General features: G+C 40.3%; 1 protein-coding gene across 1 annotated transcript in view; it reads left to right on the forward strand.

Moving 5' to 3' along the window:
- Positions 1–20,955, forward strand: part of LOC124798414 (protein madd-4-like) — a 473,991-nt gene that overhangs the window by 317,022 nt on the left and 136,014 nt on the right. The window contains exon 11 of the mRNA XM_047261811.1: positions 6,480–6,820. Coding sequence (XP_047117767.1) covers positions 6,480–6,820 — 341 coding nt within the window. The remainder of the gene's footprint in view (positions 1–6,479; positions 6,821–20,955) is intronic.

Genomic DNA, 20,955 nt, shown 5'->3' on the forward strand with positions numbered 1-20,955 from the left:
TTATATCCTCCTTTCAAGACACTGTCCATTCCGTTCAACTGCTCTTCCAAGTCCTTTGCTGTCTCTGACAGAATTACAATGTCATCGGCGAACCTCAAAGTTTTTACTTCTTCTCCATGAATTTTAATACCTAATCCGAATTTTTCTTTTGTTTCCTTTACTGCTTGCTCAATATACAGATTGAATAACATCGGGGAGAGGCTACAACCCTGTCTCACACCTTTCCCAACCACTGCTTCCCTTTCATGCCCCTCGACTCTTATAACTGCCATCTGATTTCTGTACAAATTGTAAATACCCTTTTGCTCCCTGTATTTTATACCTGCCACCTTCAGAATTTGAAAGAGAGTATTCCAGTTAACATTGTCAAAAGCTTTCTCTAAGTCTACAAATGCTAGAAACGTAGGTTTGCCTTTTCTTAATCTTTCTTCTAAGATAAGTCGTAAGGTTAGTATTGCCTCACGTGTTCCAACATTTCTACGGAATCCAAACTGATCTTCCCCGAGGTCCGCTTCTACCAGTTTTTCCATTCGTCTGTAAAGAATTCGCGTTAGTATTTTGCAGCTGTGACTTATTAAACTGATAGTTCGGTAATTTTCACATCTGTCAACACCTGCTTTCTTTGGGATTGGAATTATTATATTCTTCTTGAAGTCTGAGGGTATTTCGCCTGTCTCATACATCTTGCTCACCAGATGGTAGAGTTTTGTCATGACTGGCTCTCCCAAGGCCATCAGTAGTTCTAATGGAATGTTGTCTACTCCCGGGGCCTTGTTTCGACTCAGGTCTTTCAGTCCTCTGTCAAATTCTTCACGCAGTATCTTATCTCCCATTTCTTCTTCATCTACATCCTCTTCCATTTCCATAATATTGTCCTCAAGTACATCGCCCTTGTATAAACCCTCTATATACTCCTTCCACCTTTCTGCCTTCCCTTCTTTGCTTACAACTGAGTTGCCATCTGAGCTCTTGATATTCATACAAGTGGTTCTCTTCTCTCCAAAGGTCTCTTTAATTTTCCTGTAGGCAGTATCTATCTTACCCCTAGTGAGACAAGCCTCTATATCCTTACATTTGTCCTCTAGTCATCCCTGCTTAGCCATTTTGCACTTCCTGTCGATCTCATTTTTGAGACGTTTGTATTCCTTTTTGCCTGCTTCATTTACTGCATTTTTATATTTTCTTCTTTCATCAATTAAATTCAGTATTTCTTCTGTTACCCAAGGATTTCTATTAGCCCTCGCCTTTTTACCTACTTGATCGTCTGCTGCCTTCACTACTTCATCTCTCAGAGCTACCCATTCTTCTTCTACTGTATTTCTTTCCCCCATTCCTGTCAATTGTTCCCTTATGCTCTCCCTGAAACTCTGTACAATCTCTGGTTCTTTCAGTTTATCCAGGTCCCATCTCCTTAGATTCCCACCTTTTTGCAGTTTCTTCAGTTTCAATCTGCAGTTCATAACCAATAGATTGTGGTCAGAATCCACATCTGCCCCTGGAAATGACTTACAATTTAAAACCTGGTTCCTAAATCTCTGTCTTACCATTATATAATCTATCTGATACCTTTTAGTATCTCGAGGATTCTTCCAGGTATACAACCTTCTTTTATGATTCTTGAACCAAGTGTTAGCTGTGATTAAGTTATGCTCTGTGCAAAATTCTACAAGGCGGCTTCCTCTTTCATTTCTTCCCCCCAATCTATATTCACATACTATGTTTCCTTCTATCCCTTTTGCTACTGACGAATTCCAGTCACCCATGACTATTAAATTTTTGTCTCCCTTCACTACCTGAATAATTTCTTTGACCTCGTCATACATTTCATCTATTTCTTCATCATCTGCAGAGCTAGTTGGCATATAAACTTGTACTACTGTAGTAGGCATGGGCTTTGTGTCTATTTTGGCCACAATAATGCGTTCACTATGCTGTTTGTAGTAGCTTACCCGCACTCCTATTTTTTTATTCATTATTAAACCTACTCCTGCATTACCCCTATTTGATTTTGTATTTATAACCCTGTAATCCCCTGACCAAAAGTCTTGCTCCTCCTGCCACCGAACTTCACTAATTCCCACTATATATAACTTTAACCTATCCATTTCCCTTTTTAAATTTTCTAACCTACCTGCCCGATTAAGGGATCTGACATTCCATGCTCCGATCCGTAGAACGCCAGTTTTCTTTCTCCTGATAACGACGTCCTCTTGAGTAGTCCCCACCCGGAGATCCGAATGGGGGACTATTTTACCTCCGGAATATTTTACCCAAGAGGACGCCATCATCATTTAATCATACAGTAAAGCTGCATGTCCTCGGGAAAAATTACGGGTGTAGTTTCCCCTTGCTTTCAGCTGTTCGCAGTACGAGCACAGCAAGGCCGTTTTGGTTATTGTTGCAAGGCCAGATCAGTCAATCATCCAGACTGTTGCCCCTGCAACTACTGAAAAGGCTGGTGCCCCTCTTCAGGAACCACATGTTTGTCTGGCCTCTCAACAGATACCCTTCCGTTGTGGTTGCACCTACGGTACAGCCATCTGTATCGCTGAGGCAGAGTTAGTTAGGAACCCCATTCATGATGGAAATATACTGGATCTAATGGCAACAAATAGACCTGACCTCTTTGAGGATGTCCACATCAACACTGGTATCTGTGACCATGATGTGGTTGTAGCAACAATGGTTACCAAAGTACAAAGGACAACTAAAACACGCAGAAAGGGTATGTGTTCAGTAAACTAGATAAAAAAAGTCAGTAGTGTTATATCTCAATAAGGAACTTGAAACTTTCAGCACAGGGCAGGAGCATGTAGAGGAACTCTGGCTGAAGTTTAAAAGAACAGTTGACCATGTGCTGGATAGATATGTATCCATTAGAATGGTCTGTAATGGCAGGGAATCTCCATGGCATATAGTCACTGTAAAGAAACTTCTAAAGCAACAGAGATTACTGCGTAAAAGGTGTAAAACAAGGTGTAGGGCTATAGATATAGAGATACTGAATGAAACACATTTGGCTGTCAAGAGAGCAATGCGTGATACTTTCAATGACTACCGTAGCAGAATGCTGGCAGGTGATCTTTCACAGAACCCAAAGAAATTATGGTCGTACGGAAAGGTTGTTAATGGCACTAAAGTTAGTGTCCAATCCCTAATGAAAGAGATAGGAATTGAAGTTGAGGGCGAGCAAAGCAAAAGCTGAAATACTTAGCTCTGTTTTCAAGTGAAAAACCAGGAGAATTGCCCCAATCTAATGCCTGTACCACTCAAAAGATGAATGAAATAAGTATTAGCGTCAGTGGTCTTGAGAAACAGATGAAATCATTAAAATTGAACAAAGCTCCAGGCCCCAATGGAATCCCTGTCAGATTCTATATTTAATTTGTGTCTGAGATAGCTGCTCTTATAACTGTAATCTATTGTCAACCACTTGAACAAAAAACTGAGCCCAATTTTTGGAAACAGGCACAGGTCACACCTGTCTACAAGAAGGGTGGAAGAAGTGATCTGCAAAACTACTGTCCAATATCGTTGACATCACTCTATTGTAGGATCTTAGAACATATTGTAAGCTCAAACATAATGAGGTATCTTAAACAGAATTATCTCCTCAATGCCAACCAGCATGGATTTCGAAAACATCGATCACGTGGATCCCAACCTGCACTTTTGTCACATGACATACTGAAAGCTTTGGATCAAGATGCTGTATTTCTTGATTTCCAAAAATCATTTGACTCAGTACCACACCTATGCTTATCTTAAAAAGAGCAATCATATGGGGTATCAAGTGAAATTTGTGACTGGATTGAGGATTTTTTGGTAGAGAGGATGCAACATGTTATCTGCGATGGAGAGTATTCGTCAGATGTAAAAGTAACATCTGGTATGCCCCTGGGAAGTGTGCTGGGACCCTTTCTGTTCATGTTGTATATTAATGATCTGGCAGACAATATTAATAGTAGAACTGGGCTTTTTGCAGATGGTTCAGTTATCTATAATGAAGTACTATCTGAAAGCAGCAACATGAATATTCGGTTAGATCTTGACAAGATTTCAAAATGGTGCAGAGATTGGCAACTTGCTTTAAGTATCCAGAAATGTAAAAGAGTGCACTTCACAAAATGAAAAAATGTAGTATCCTATGACTATAATATCAATGAGTTAGTGTTGGAATTGGACAACTTATACAAATAGCTGGATATAACACTTTGTAGGGATATGAAATGAAATGATCACATGCGTTCAGTCATGGGTAAAGCAGGTGGTAAACTTCAGTTATTGGTAGAATACTGGGGAAGTGTAATCATTCTACAATGGAGAGTGCTTACAAATCACTCATGTGACCAGTTCTAGAATATTGCTCAAGTGTGCGGGACTCATACCAGATAGAACTAACAGGGGACATTGAACATGTACAGAGAAGGGAAGCACAAATGGTCACAGGTTTGTTTAATCCTTGAGAGAGTGTCACAGAGATACTGAAGGGACTAAACTGGAAGACTCTTGAAGACAGATGTGAAGTATCCCAAGAAAGTCTATTAACAAAGTTTCAAGAACTGGCTTTAAATGATTAGTTTAGGAATATACTACAACCCCCTACATATTACTCACATAGGGATCATGAAGATAAGATTAGAATAAATATTGCATGCACAGAGGCACTCAAACGATCATCCTTCCCATGTTCCATATGTGAATGGAACAGAAAGGTATCCTAGTAACTGATACAATGGGACATACCCTCTGCCGTGCACCTCACACTGATTTGCAGAGTATAGATGTAAATGAAGATGTAGATGGCACTGATTAAAGCAAATATCAAAAAGAGAAAAATGAATTCCAAAAATTTTCTAGTGACTTGCAGACTGCAGTGGACGAAGTTCCTGGCAAAAATTGTGAAAATTATAGCAGAGTTGAATTGTAGTGCAAGTACAAGTGACATCAAGTCAGTCAAAAGAGTCAAGGCTGTAATGGTGTCACATATGACTGTGCCTTAAAGACACAAAAACTACCAAAAATGTTCTAAATGTCAAAAATAAGTGTACAAAATTCTTTCCTTTCACAAAAAAGTACATTTTGACTGTGAAGATCATTTAAAATAGGATACTTTTCATGGTTTTAGTTGATTCATTCATGTATCTACTGCCACATTTTTATTGAAAGTCATTGTTTATTTTTCTCTTTCTAGTTTACTTAATCAATCATTATTTGATCTCGAAACATGTTTCTGAATATTATTGAAATAGATTTTATTTGTTTTTTAAGTTCATTCCAAAAACTCTGTTTAAAAGGATGTAGCAGCCTTAATTGTTAGTAAGATTGTGTTTTCTTTTTTAATACAGATTGTATTTTCATAAATAGAAACATTTGTTCTAGTGATTGCTTCACAGTAGCTTAGAGAAATGTAGAAATAAATAAGTTTCATATGGTTATCATGTTTTGGGGTGAAAACTATCCCATGAATTTACTAATCTCAGTCTGAATAGGTAGTGTAGTTAGGGGTTAATTACTGCCAGAAGTTAATATATAATTTAGCTTATATGAATATGTTTTGGCTGCATCCAAGGAAGAGAAATTGTAAAACTACTACAGAAAATTTTTACGTTCATAATTTTTCTTGTCTAATGATGAAGTCTCAACATTTTACTGTTCTGCAATACTTAGTAGGTATATTTAAATAAAGGTGAGTACAGATGATAAAAGCTTGGGAAACAAAATTATGTCAGTCAGTGGAATGTACAGGACAGCATATAAATGAGGATAGATCAAGTAAAGAGAAACACTGAGCAACAGGTTCGCATGTAGAAAATATTGATAACAGTTGAACTTTCAAGCAAAACCCTTCTTGAGAGAACTAACACACACACACACACACACACACACACACAAACAAACAGAGCGAGCTGAAAAAATTTTTCCTAAATCTCAACTAGTTACCATTGTTTCTTATCTGCTTGACACTCAGCAGCTTCTATTTGAAGAGTGGTGATTTGTCCTCATGCATATATTGAAAGATTAAAGTGAACAGTGTGTGTGTGTGTGTGTGTGTGTGTGTGTGTGTGTGTGTGTGTGTGTGTGTGTGTGTGTGTTCTGTGTATGTGTGTGTGTTTTTTTGTGAGGGTGTGCGTGTGCTTGCATAACATTAAATTCAAAATACATACTCCTCATGAATCAGTGGACTAAATGAAGTTTAATTGTGTGCACTGACAAATAAATAGGACATTTAATAGAGGGTTTGTTGTTGTTCTTATTTCCAGTAAGAACATTTTCACAAGCCATGGTTTCATGATGTCAAGATAACATAAAGCAAACTGGACTTTTGCACACATTTTCATGACTGTATGCATTTTAATGAAATTAGAACATTTCTAGAAATAAATCATAGCACAACTAGGACATATATGTTAAGAAAGAAATAAATATTTATGTAATTCTGCATTAATTTTATCATATCTTCATTTTATTTTCAATAGGTATGCAAGAGTCATTTATAATATGTGTTCATGAAAGCACACAGAAAACTGTGAACCCATATTTCTGTGATAAAGAAAGCAGGCCAGAAACATTATATCGAACATGTAATGAATTTCCATGTCCTCCTCGATGGAATTATTCTGAGTATCAAGCTTGTTCTAAGCCTTGTGGCATTGGTATAAGAACAAGAGAAGTAACATGCATCCATGAGGTAACAAGAGGAGGAAGTAATACAATCATTGTGCCAAATAGCATGTGTCCTCAACCACCTCCTCCTAACAGACAGTATTGCAACATTGTGGACTGTCCTGTGAAGTGGCACACTGGTACCTGGTCTAAGGTCAGTAATGGCATAAATATAATTTAAAGTACCACTTTTCTAAATAAGAATTAGTTACATATTTAATATTTAAATATTTTGTTTTTCATGGATGAAATATCAATACCTATTTTTGGCTACAGCATTATATTTTCAATTAAACAATAAAATCACAAATGAAAACTTCAAACATAAATGAAAGTTGGGGGAAAACATTATGTAAGGGAGCTGCTCAAGAACAGAAACTGACCATCAATCTTTTATAACTTTGTGTAGGAGAGGAAATGTAAACAAAATTGCAAAATGTAATGACTTTGCCACATTCCTGAAAGGTGGCCCTTCTTAACGGCATCTAATGAATGAATGAATAAATAAACATAAAACAGGATAACTTGAATAAGCTCATGAACTGTGAGCCACACATAGGAACATACGGCACGGATTATTGGGAAATCAAAATTGGCAATAATCTTAATCATTGCTTAAAGAGCTTCTACCTACATTTTCATCTTGGATAACCAAAGAATTTTTTTCTCTTAGTTTAATATTTACCTTAAAGCTGCATTAAATGTACTTCATGGATAAATGTCGATGTTCTCAATGTTATTTGTAAAAGTAAACTCCTAGTTTCTGTGCCCTTCAAGACATTCGTTCACTAGAAGAAAATGCTGTAAGACAGATGAAGGTCTGCATTGTATTACACTTTAGATTCAACTTCTGGAACATTAACAATGATTTTTTTCTAACCATGTGTCTTTCTGTCCCTTTTTTAATCTGTAATTTCTTGTCTTATTGACCTGTTGTTTCCACCCAGCTTATTATTAGTACCTTTTTTCTCTTTTGTGTGTTTCTCATGCGCTACAACCTAAAGGAGCTGGAAGTATTACAGCTTGTCTATACATGGTGCATCTACTGCTGTAGGCTTTAAAGTAACTTTACATCAACTCTAGTATATCTCTCTTTACTTTTGCAATTTGACTTATTCCAAACATAGCTTAACACTCAAACCACTCTGAAGAACCAGCCGCAAAAGAGCACATCATCCATTACCCAATGTCACCTTGGACTAGAGCAACTTAACTCATTCAGGTATCTGCATGTAAACATTTGTGGCAATATGATACGGAATAATCATACAGGCTCAGACATAGATAAAGCAGGTAGCCGATTTTTGTTCATGTGTAATGTAGCTAGATCACCTGATGTCGCTAGGGAAACCAAATAGCTGGCGCATCATTACTGTCAACTGGTGTGATGAACTACCTGGAGGGTGCTTGTAATCAGGAGTGACTTCTGGTGATACCACACAAGAATTCTCCATGTAAGCTGGTCCAGGGTGGGTCTGAGTCAGTTGTGAAGTGATCTGTAGAGTTCACTGCGAGTATGCTATCAGCTTGGGTAATGTGCTTATATTGTGAACTCGGTTCCTCATAGACACATAGGCTTAACTTTGTTAAGGCATGGACTGGGCTTTGCTTTGGAATGTGAACTTAAGATAGCCTGTACAATTTCTGAGCAGCATCTTCTATATCTCCCTTGTTGTGAATAAACTGGGCAAGCCTCTGTTGGTAATGTCCATATATCATATTTTACCAAAGTGGCAATGACTCGGGACCTGTCAAGTGTAAAAATTGGACCTTGAACAATTGTGAGAGTTTTCAACCATGGAACACTGGTAACTAGTACTAACATAAGCCACACAGAGTTATCAGAAGCTAACAACAACTGTATTATAAGCAAGCATTAATGAATGTACCAGGAACAAATCCTGTCTCACTCATGTTTATGGCTTTTCCACAGTTTAACCAACAACATGAAGAGCGGGACGCTTACCATGTTCTTGTCTGGAAATCCTGAACTCATCACATAATATAAAAATTAGGGCCTACCCAGGCATACCTTAGTTGTCTATAATATTTTTTTGTGTTACAAGTAGATTATTTGACCAAAAAAAAAAAAACAGTTAAACAGTTATTGCCGTCAGGTTAGAATTTTTGCAGTGAAAAAAGGACCCAAAGCCATCTTATGTGGATTGGGCTGCCGACCTACAGGAGCTAAGTAGGAATCACAATTTGTGAAGTTCCTCTTCGATTGCACACTTCTTTGACAATTGCTCTTCTCCTTTTCAGTGATGAATTCTTTCTGCATTAGTATTAGCTGTTGACCAGTTGGGTGAAGTTCATTAAGCGTAATGGACTAGATTTATTATTTCCATTGTTGCAAGGTATTATCCAATTGCAGTAGCAAAATAATGCCAAAGGACTTGAATAGAACCTCAGCTTTCGTGAATGCTTCAATGTTGGATGGCTTTCCCTACAAGCGAATTACTGGCCACAATTCCTCTGATTTACAATCATAAAAGTCAGTACACTACTTGGCTTTCTATTGAACACTTCATCCGATGAAGTATTCATGTCCAATCACATCTTTAGATTCCATATTAATCACTGGTGTGCCTCAAAAGCAAGAAACTGTGAAACTCTCTGTTGAACCTAGAGATGCTTAGCCACACATTGTTGCTCCTCACAGAGCTGGTATTCATTCCAATATCGATTGAGATGCGGCAATGGTGACCTCTCATCCCTGGAACACTTAAATTTCCAGCTTTGTAATCCTCTGCAAATGAATAATCCACGGTAAATTACACCGACTTGCCTGCTTTGTGCAGCATGGCTGGAAGGGCACACATGTCTGAGCCAAATTTCTTCTCTTCTGGCCACAGCAGCAACTGCTACACCTAAATCAAGGGTTTCTGTTCTGGATCTCACTTGAGGACCACTGTCACATCTTGATTCCACATTCTCTTCAGCTGCAAGTACTGTGCCTCCGCAACATCACCCGCTGAGGCATGTCACATATGAAAAATTTGGCGTGACAACATTTAGTCTTGGCAAATATTGACTCCAACATCACAGACCTTGTCCAGCAATGTTCCATCAAGTTGCACCTCACTGTGGTTTTCTAACTGCCCCAATGCTGCAGAGCCATGGGAGCATAACAAGTAGCTTTTTTAAATGATCTCATGTTGCTTTTAGCTGTTAGTTTTTTTGTTTTATTATTGTAATTTCAGCGTTTTGGGTCATTTTCAAGCAGCTACAAAATGAAATACAACATATTGAGAACAGTGTAGTATGGGATTAACAGTATGCACAACAGTTATCATTTTGTTGACATTTGTTTACTTACAAGATTTTTGACATACAGGTTGACTGACATGGGGCACAGTTTACAGTGAAATATTCATGCACATCAAAGAGCAACCAGTTAATGATACCAGTCAGTTATCAATTAGATAACCATTTTATGTAATGTAATTTTGAGTGGACTGTGTATATCATGACAGGGTGACACATCTAAAGAAATGTACGCTTATAATACATTAGAGTAAATGTCAAAAACAACTGAGAAAATTTTTATTTCTGAGGTCTGTTTGTTTATTGAGTGTATATTGTGGTGGTTCTTTAAAGGTGCTAATGCTCTGATAATAGAAATCATTGATGTTATAAAAAAGAACCTACTCAAACATAATTAAATTGGAATAGCCAAAACTGATGAAATTATTCAGTTGTTACAATTGATATTGTCTTTCAAGTATTTTAAATTGCAAATTGAGATGTATTCACAACCAGGTGGTGTTGCCATGGGCAGTTTATTGCTAGCACACTAGCAGATATTTATGTAAATGATGTAGAGAACCATTTCTGTGAAAAATGTATTAACACGACTAACAAGATTTTATATAATGATCTGTAGGAAGGTGATAATCTTGTTCTTTTAATGGTACAACTACTGAAATCAAAAGTATGCTTTCAGAATTTAACAGTGTCCATCCAAATATTGGCTTTACTGTGGAACTAGACAAGCAATTTTTTAGATTCATCAGTGGTACAAAATGACAATGGCACCAATACATTTGGAATATTTTGGAAATCAACGTGCACTGACAGTATAAACTGTATATAACTGTTCATGCCATGCAGAAATACATAAGGAAGTCTGATTTTACTACATGACAACAGAATAATTAAGCTCCCTTTAGAACAGAGTGAAATTATCAAAGATTTGTGGTTATCACCTATGGGTGGTCAGTAATAACTTGCACTAAGTATCTTATATACATTTATTAAGCACTGAGACATAGGACAAAAGCAGTTCAAAGAGGTCGAGTCAAATATAGAGTGCTCTGTGCCAGAGATGCCACAGCGCCACAGAGCCGACCCTCCCCTTTTCCCCCCTGTAGTGTGGAGCATGGCGGAGGGAAGCTTGATCACTCAAATTCGTAACCATCGTGCCAGCGCAGCGGTCATTGACAGCAGCCGGCACGAGAAGTAGGTACGTTGGAAACTGTGCTGCAAGGGTCCTGTGTGGTCAACTGCTGTGTAGGAGGAGATATGTCAGTCAAAGGCAGGTTGGTGGTGTCGGGAAGCAGACTGACAGTGACGGGAGCCAGGTCAGAAGCGTTGGAAGGCAGGTCGGAGAGTGACCACACCAGTTTCAGGCTATTAACAGACACCGGCTGTGGTCATCCATGTAGTTGAATAATGAACGTGTTTCCTCCCTGACGTAACATGCAGTGAGGTCCCAAATAAGGTGGCTGCAAGGCTGCTTGCATGGAGTTGTCACACAGCATCACAAATTCACATGATGCAAGGTCCTTGTGGACGAACACAGGCAGAGTGGAGTGAGGGCGTGGCAAGAGGAGTGTAGAGGCATGCAACATGTGCACGTACCCATTCAACCAGAGCCGGAAGATCCATAGTATCAGCCGACGGTGAACCCTCCACGAACTCTGTTGGAAGAAGGAGGGGTTCGCCGTAGAGAATCTCAGAGAGCGATGCGTTCAAGTCGTCTTTATGGGCCGAGCGAATGCCCAGCAGGACCCAAGGGAGGGCCTCAGACCATCAGCCGTCATAACACATAAGCATGGCCTTGAGAGTGCAATGCCACCATTCGACCAGGCCGTTCGTCTGCGGGTGGTAAGCCGTGATGTGGAATTTAGCAACACTGGAGAGTTCACACAGTCATGTAGAGAGCTTGGGCTCAAACTGTCGTCCCTGTGTCACAGTTCCGCCCACTTTATTTCTTCATTTGTTGTCCTCGGTGTCAATGTACTGCGTTACTACACTGGCTGAAAAATGTGGTTTGTAATTTGGACACTGACTACGGTAAATAATGTAGCCGACTGATGCACAGTTATGTTTCACTGTCTTTTACTGTCACTTTTCACAACCCCCCATATACACATTTAATACATGGCCATTGCACTATTGTTATACTTACCATAAGCCTCCTTAATATTTAGCACGTGGACCTCCACATACTGCTACAATAGTTTACAATTGAACGTCTATGAGCAGTGAAAGCACAACCAAATAATTCACTGTTCTTTCGGAATAATCAGGTACATATGGAACAGACACCGTCGTTTGTTTTACACATAGCCTAATAGTTTAACACTTGTTCCACAGTTAAGTTGACGCATTGTTGTTGTTTTAACCAACACAGGTTTCTCGTCTGAAACTCAGCCATGGACTGACTGTCTCGTGACCAAAAATCGGGCCCTATTATATATCATCACAATAATAGGTACTGAAACTACACATTGTTCAAAGTGTAATTTACAGAAATTACAATTAAAACTTAACTCATTCAATTAACTGAATACATAGAAAAATTCCTTCCTTTTAACAGTTTTGTCTATTACAAGGTTTAGGCCGAATTATTTGTTTAAATGATGAAATTGACATATATCATTACGCAAACAATACTTTTGACAAAACGGTTAACTACTTTGGAATTAATTAAGGGCTGGCTTTGTTCACATGTTTTTTAATAGAGCCAAATAAATACTTTAAAATTACTAGCATTTCGTCTTCCAAATGTTTACGGTTATTGCAGAATTTATATTTGTTTAAATGTCAACAATAGAATTTAAGTTACAAAACAATTGCTGATTTCACCCTATAATGAAAGATACTAACTAGCAATAGTCAAAATAAATTATAAAATCAATTACATACATAAAACTAAGCACAAAATTTGATCTGGTATTATATTCTTTAAAACTGAGGGCCAAGCTTTCTCTATTATGAAAATGCAGATTATACTCACGTATGTTAATCGTAGTCCAGTAAATGAAAAAATGAATTTAAGGAGGCAAATGGCAAAACAAGAGGGGAATTAAAATATCTCAGTTTTCTTTGTCACACCTGGTCAGTCGTGAGAGACGGGACAGCCGAACTAGCAACCCATGCCGAGACGAAAGAACGAGCAATGGTCTCAAACATGATGTCAACAAGAGGGTCCACCTTGACCCAGTGGGTTATGCGGTCGATGATCGATAAGATGTATCTGTACTCCTCAGAAAGGGGGAGGGGACCAACGACGTCGATGTGGACGTGCCGAAGGTGCCCTCTTGGAACATCAAACTTGCCTAATGGAGGTTGAGTGTTCCTGCCGACCTTGCTATGCTGGCATGGTACGCATACGTGGATCCAAGTGCAGCAGTCATGCTTCACGCCGGGCCAGACAAAGCGCTCAGTAACAAGTCTCATCATCGTTTGCGTTACAGGGTGAGCCAACCCGTGCAAAGCAGTAAAGACACTGTGACAAAGGGCAGTAGGGACCAGGTGGCGGGGAGTGCCCGTAGAGATGTCGCAAAGGACTGGCGTCATCAACCCATGTAGGATATGAGGTTGGACAGAGAGCGATGACTCGTTGTCTGAAATTAATCACTGTATATCGTCATCTTCGGCTTGAAGTCAGGCGAGCTCTTCCAGATTCAGTGTTGCGGTTAGTACGCAGATTTGGGATAGGTAGTCTGCCACAACATTCTCTGCGCCGTGGATATAGCATGTGCTGACAGATGTAGTCCTTATGGTGGAAATGCCTTGGCAGAAAGTCTTTAGCTGGGTTATGAATAGCATCCACGAGAGGCTTGTGATCTGAGTAGATCGTGAAAGGTCGCCCCTCTATGTCACTACAGAAGTGTTTAATCACCTCGTACACAGTGAGGAGCTCACGATCGAAAGCCAACCACTTACACTGGCTCTTAGTCAGTTTCTCTGAAAAAATAAATGCATTGAGCATAGGTTTGCCCCGTCCAACTTCCGTTTCCCAGTGGTGTTTTTGCCAGAGTGGGTGTCAGTGAGGGCCATTTGGATGGAGGCAACTTGAGGAACATGGCGGCTGTAAAAGTTTGTCATACCCAGAAAATGACAGAGCTGAGCATAATCACAGGAAGACGAAGAATGAGTATGGTTTCGACACAAGAATTCGTCAGACGGAGGCCATCGGCAGAGACACTATGGCCTGGGAAGGTAACTGATATGGAACAGAGTTGAGATTTATCATGGTTGATCACCATGCCATTGACAGTGAGAACCAAATGGACTGCATCGAGGTGAACTTGATGCTCCTCAGCAGTGGAGAAAAAGATCAGTATATCATCTAAGTAAGCATAAGCAAGTGGCAGAGGTAGCAAAATGGAATCAATGAACTGCCGCCATGTCTGCCTAGCATTTTTCAGTCCATAAGGCATGTAACTGTTCAAATAGGCCGAAGGAAGTGCCATTACTGATGGCCGATACTCGCGAAGGGAGGTCGGCAAGAGGGGTCAGGAATGTCGGTTCACTGACCTTGCTGAACCAGGGCGGCATAGGCGGTGCATTGACTGAAGTTGGAGAGGGAAGACAGGGTACAGGATCAGAGCATGGATATGCGTCTTGTAGATTTGTCTGCGGTGGTGAGAAAATGACAGCAGGCGGAAGAATGCTAGACACAGGAACAGATTGGGGAGAAGGTGCAGCAGAGGCGTGTGTTGGGTCACCCCGTAGTGGTTCTTCAGATAGGCGACGTATCGTATGTCATGTGTGTGACAATTCAGCAGAAGCACAGGCAATGCGGGTGCATAATGCATCATTCTGGATGTGGAGTTCGTCAATTTGTGAGCTGTGTAACAAGGCGCTCGAGGAGGGATGCACATGTGGAAAGCATAGCCATGGAGGCAGAGAGCGAAGTTGTGCTGAACTCATTTGAGCGCAGAACAGTAGAGCTGGATGCATGGCGGAGAACGGTGGCCTGCAGGTCTGGTGAAAGTTTGCAATGGTGTAGAAAATCCAACCCGATCAAGGTTCATCCACATCAGAAATGTTGAATGTCTAGGGAAAGGTGTGGACCAATCATAGGCGAAGCGACATCTTGATGGAGCCATGGACCGCAATAGGAGAATGATTGGCAGCAATCAAGGTGAGGTTAGCAGGTGAAAGTGTGTCACTGGCATGCTTGGCCAGGATAACGCTAACGTTGGCTCCGGTGTCGATGAGAAAGTGGGTGCCTGATGACATATCTGTGGCATTGAGGCGTCACGTCGCTGAAGCGAGTGGCGCAGTGTCAGATGGTAAGTGCCGTGAAGGAACATGGTGTGATGTGGCGCCTAAACGTGCCTGACAGAATCATTTAGGTAGGCGCAAAGCGCGTGGCAGTTGCGGGCAGCGGCCCTGTAAGTAGTGTGGAACCAGCACAGCGGGTAGGCCGGTTGTCGGGACGGTGCCGTGTTGTGCGGAAGGAGACTGCAGCTGACTGCAACGGGGCCGGTAGCCAATCAGATTGCTGCTCAGGCAAGGTCACCAGCTGTTGGGAGCCCACTGGCAGTACCACGGGTAGGCTGCTAGGTGGAGGCTCCTGACTAGCAGCCGAGGCGAGCACGCTGGCCTCTGCTGGCTGGGTGCGGAACCGAAGGTGCAGGCATACCAACTAAGGTTGATTGAGACGTTGTTCGTGACAGGCAGTGACTGTGACGAATGATAGCGTAAGCCTGATCTGCCATGCATAATCGAACCTCTAGTGGGTCAGTGACGTGAGACAGATATGAAGTTGCAGATCTGAAGGCATCTTGACCATCCACAACGTTCCAAGCGCGGTGCCAGGCAATGCTTGATTGTCAGTTAATGCAGGTAGGCGCCACCAAAGCTGTGAAGGGGTGCAGTCATCTAGATGCTCGTCATGAATAATGTGGCAGATAGCCTCCTCTGGACGGTGAGAAAGGCACTTGTCAAGCAGTGCTCTTGCTGTCGAATATTTAGGCCAGGCAGGAGCCCGTTAAGGTTAGCCGGCCACTGGCTTAAATAATTGTTCACTTTTAACCACATGTGCATTAGGTACACTTGACCACTCGTGGTCACAAGCACAATTAATAGGGTGTGTGGCACTAGCACAGAAAGACACTGGTAGATCCATTGTGGCAAGAACAGTGTGGCCTGGCACATGAAGTTCGTTAATGACAAAAACAAGCACAAAATAACTTGCGATAAACACAATGATGATGTCGGGGTCACCACTGTGGTTATCACATGTGGGTGGTCAGTAATAACACACTAAGTATTGTTTATACATTTATTAATCACTGAGACAGAAAGAACAAACATGGCTCAACAGAAGTTGTGCACTGAGAGACATAGAGCAAAAGCTGATCAAAGAGGTCAGAGTCAAAGATAGGGCACTCTGCACTAGAGACACCACAGAGTTATATACTGTACTTATATGTACTAAAACACATAACATGTGGTGACAATATGGTAGACAAAATATCTTGTACAAAATTGCAGAACAAAAACGAAAATGTTGATAAAGAAATAATATCAACATGAGAAGGATAACCAGAAAAACGAGATATGTTGCTTTACCTTATTATGGTGCCACATCAGATAAAACAGCCAATAATTTTTGGGTTCCACATTAACTACAAAGTCGGGATAATAATGACACACAAAAAAGGAAAAATAAAACATTTACACTGTCAGTAATTTATAAAATCAAATATGATGAATGTGGAAGTTTCTCTGTACAGAAAATTGGTAGATATTTCTACACCAGATTTGGAGAGAGCACTAAAAAGCATTGGTTACAGGCTGTGTTTCAAGAGATGAGTTTATGAGGCCATACACTGCTGTTTCACCCATAGAGAAAACTTTGTAGAAGACAAAATCAGCTGTTATTAAAATATTATTCTCAGGAAGGTAATTTATGACTCTGCAGAAGCTAAACTAAACTGTTATGAAAATATTATTGTCACAGTCATAGTATTCTGTAGTAATGTCTTCAAAAAATTTTTGGGAAGGAGGGAGATGGTTCAGTCGCTTACCTAAAATTTTGTAAATGGATGTTACTGAGTTAGTAACCTACTTCAGTCCTTCTGGGAAACATGCTCTGAGTCATCAACTAGCTACAATAGTGACTCAAGGTGGGTGTTACCAAGCCAGCACAAGATTTTAAGACATTGGTTGAAGCACTGTCATAGCCAGGAAAGTTACAGCTTTTTAATGACCTAATGATTTTTGTGACCTCTCTCACATAATATTTGACAAAGTGATGTCTGATGGTAGAGTGCCTAGCTAAGTAATGTTGTTGTTGTTGTGGTCTTCAGTCCTGAGACTGGTTTGATGCAGCTCTCCATGCTACTCTATCCTGTGCAAGCTCCTTCATCTCCCAGTACTTACTGCAACCTACACCCTTCTGAATCTGTTTAGTGTATTCATCTCTTGGTCACCCTCTATGATTTTTACCCTCCACACTGCCCTCCAGTGCTAAATTTGTGATCCCTTGATGCCTCAAAACATGTCCTACCAACCGGTCCCTTCTTCTTGTCATGTTGTGCCACAAACTCCTCTTCTCCCCAATCCTATTCAATACCTCCTCATTAGTTATGTGATATACCCATCTAATCTTCAGCATTCTTCTGTAGCACCACATTTCAAAAGCTTCTATTCTCTTCTTGTCCAAACTATTTATCATCCATGTTTCACTTCCATACATGGCTACACTCCATACAAATACTTTCAGAAACGACTTCCTGACACTTAAATCTATACTCAATGTTAACAAATTTCTCTTCTTCAGAAACACTTTCCTTGCCATTGCCAGTCTACATTTTATATCCTTACTACTTCGACCATCATCAGTTATTTTGCTCCTCAAATAGCAAAACTCCTTTACTATTTTAAGTGTCTCATTTCGTAATCTAATTCCCTCAGCATCACCTGACTTAATTCGACTACATTCCATTGTCCTCGTTTTGCTTTTGTTGATGTTCATCTTATATCCTCCTTTCAAGACACTGTCCATTCCGTTCAACTGCTCTTCCAAGTCCTTTGCTGTCTCTGACAGAATTACAATGCCATCGGCGAATCTCAAAGTTTTTATTTCTTCTCCATGGATTTTAATACCTACTCTGAATTTTTCTTTAGTTTCCTTTACTGCTTGCTCAATATGCTGATTGAATGACATCGGGGAGAGGCTACAACCCTGTCTCACTCCCTTCCCAACCGCTGCTTCCCTTTCATTCCCCTCGACTCTTATAACTGCCATCTGGTTTCTGTACAAATTGTAAATAGCCTTTTGCTCCCTGTGTTTTACTCCTGCCACCTTCAGAATTTGAAAGAGAGTATTCCAGTCAACATTGTCAAAAGCTTTCTCTAAATCTAAAAATGCTAGAAATGTAGGTTTGCCTTTCCTTAATCTATTTTCTAAGATAAGTCATGAACCATGGACCTTGCCGTTGGTGGGGAGGCTTGCGTGCCTCAGCGATACAGATGGCCATACCGTAGGTGCAACCACAACGGAGGGGTATCTTTTGAGAGGCCAGACAAACATGTGGTTCCTGAAGAGGGGCAGCAGCCTTTTCAGTAGTTGCAGGGGCAACAGTCTGGATGATTGACTGATCTGGCCTTGTAACATTAACCACAACGGCCTTGCTGTGCTGGTACTGCGAACGGCTGAAAGCAAGGGGAAACTACACCCGTAATTTTTCCCGAGGACATGCAGCTTTACTGTATGATTAAATGATGATGGCGTCCTCTTGGGTAAAATATTCCAGAGGTAAAATAGTCCCCCATTCGGATCTCCGGGTGGGGACTACTCAAGAGGACATCATTATCAGGAGAAAGGAAACTGGCGTTCTACGGATCGGAGCGTGGAATGTCAGATCCCTTAATCGAGCAGGTAGGTTAGAAAATTTAAAAAGGGAAATGGATAGGTTAAAGTTAGATATAGTGGGAATTAGTGAAGTTCGGTGGCAGGAGGAACAAGACTTTTGGTCAGGTGATAACAGGGTTATAAATACAAAATCAAATAGGGGTAATGCAGGAGTAGGTTTAATAATGAATAAAAAAATAGGAGTGTGGGTTAGCTACTACAAACAGCATAGTGAACACATTATTGTGGCGAAGATAGACACAAAGCCCATGCCTACTACAGTAGTACAAGTTTATATGCCAACTAGCTCTGCACATGATGATGAAATAGATGAAATGTATGACGAGATAAAAGAAATTATTCAGGTAGTGAAGGGAGACGAAAATTTAATAGTCATGGGTGACTGGAATTCGTCAGTAGGAAAAGGGAGAGAAGGAAACATAGTAGGTGAATATGGATTGGAGGGAAGAAATGAAAGAGGAAGCCGCCTTGTAGAATTTTGCACAGAGCATAACTTAATCATAGCTAACACTTGGTTCAAGAGTCATAAAAGAAGGTTGTATACCTGGAAGAATCCTGGAGATACTAAAAGGTATCAGATAGATTATATAATGGTAAGACAGAGATTTAGGAACCAGGTTTTAAATTGTAAGACATTTCCAGGGGCAGATGTGGATTCTGACCACAATCTATTGGTTATGAACTGCAGATTGAAACTGAAGAAACTGCAAAAAGGTGAGAATTTAAGGAGATGGGACCTGGATAAACTGAAAGAACCAGAGGTTGTACAGAGTTTCAGGGAGAGCATAAGGGAACAATTGACAGGAATGGGGGAAAGAAATACAGTAGAAGAAGAATGGGTAGCTCTGAGGGATGAAGTAGTGAAAGCAGCAGACGATCAAGTAGGTAAAAAGATGAGGGCTAGTAGAAATCCTTGGGTAACAGAAGAAATATTGAATTTAATTGATGAAAGGAGAAAATATAAAAATTCAGTAAATGAAGCAGGCAAAAAGGAATACAAACGTCTCAAAAATGAGATCGACAGGAAGTGCAAAATGGCTAAGCAGGGATGGCTAGAGGACAAATGTAAGGATTTAGAGGCTTGTCTCACTAGGGGTAAGATAGATACTGCCTACAGGAAAATTAAAGAGACCTTTGGAGAGAAGAGAACCATTTGTATGAATATCAAGAGCTCAGATGGCAACCCAGTTCTAAGCAAAGAAGGGAAGGCAGAAAGGTGGAAGGAGTATATAGAGGGTTTATACAAGGGCGATGTACTTGAGGACAATATTATGGAAATGGAAGAGGATGTAGATGAAGACGAAATGGGAGATAAGATACTGCGTGAAGAGTTTGACGGAGCACTGAAAGACCTGAGTCGAAACAAGGCCCCGGGAGTAGACAACATTCCATTAGAACTACTGATGGCCTTGGGAGAGCCAGTCATGACAAAACTCTACCATCTGGTGAGCAAGATGTATGAGACAGGCGAAATACCCTCAGACTTCAAGAAGAATATGATAATTCCAATCCCAAAGAAAGCAGGTGTTGACAGATGTGAAAATTACTGAACTATCAGTTTAATAAGTCACAGCTGCAAAATACTAACGCGTATTCTTTACAGACAAATGGAAAAACTGGTAGAAGCAGACCTCAGGGAAGATCAGTTTGGATTCCGTAGAAATGTTGGAACACGTGAGGTAATACTAACCTTACGACTTATCTTAGAAGAAAGATTAAGAAAAGGCAAACCTACGTTTCTAGCATTTGTAGACTTAGAGAAAGCTTTTGACAATGTTAACTGGAATACTCTCTTTCAAATTCTGAAGGTGGCAGGGGTAAAATACAGGGAGCGAAAGGCTATTTACAATTTGTACAGAAACCAGATGGCTGTTATAAGAGTTGAGGGCCATGAAAGGGAAGCAGTGGTTGGGAAAGGTGTGAGACAGGGTTGTAGCCTCTCCCCGATGTTATTCAATCTGTATATTGAGCAAGCAGTAAAGGAAACAAAAGAAAAATTCGGAGTAGGTATTAAAATTCATGGAGAAGAAGTAAAAACTTTGAGGTTCGCTGATGACATTGTAATTCTGTCAGAGACAGCAAAGGACTTGGAAGAGCAGTTGAACGGAATGGACAGTGTCTTGAAAGGAGGATATGAGATGAACATCAACAAAAGCAAAACGAGG

This window comes from Schistocerca piceifrons, chromosome 5, assembly GCF_021461385.2.
Source record: "Schistocerca piceifrons isolate TAMUIC-IGC-003096 chromosome 5, iqSchPice1.1, whole genome shotgun sequence".
Taxonomy (NCBI): Eukaryota; Metazoa; Arthropoda; class Insecta; order Orthoptera; family Acrididae; genus Schistocerca; species Schistocerca piceifrons.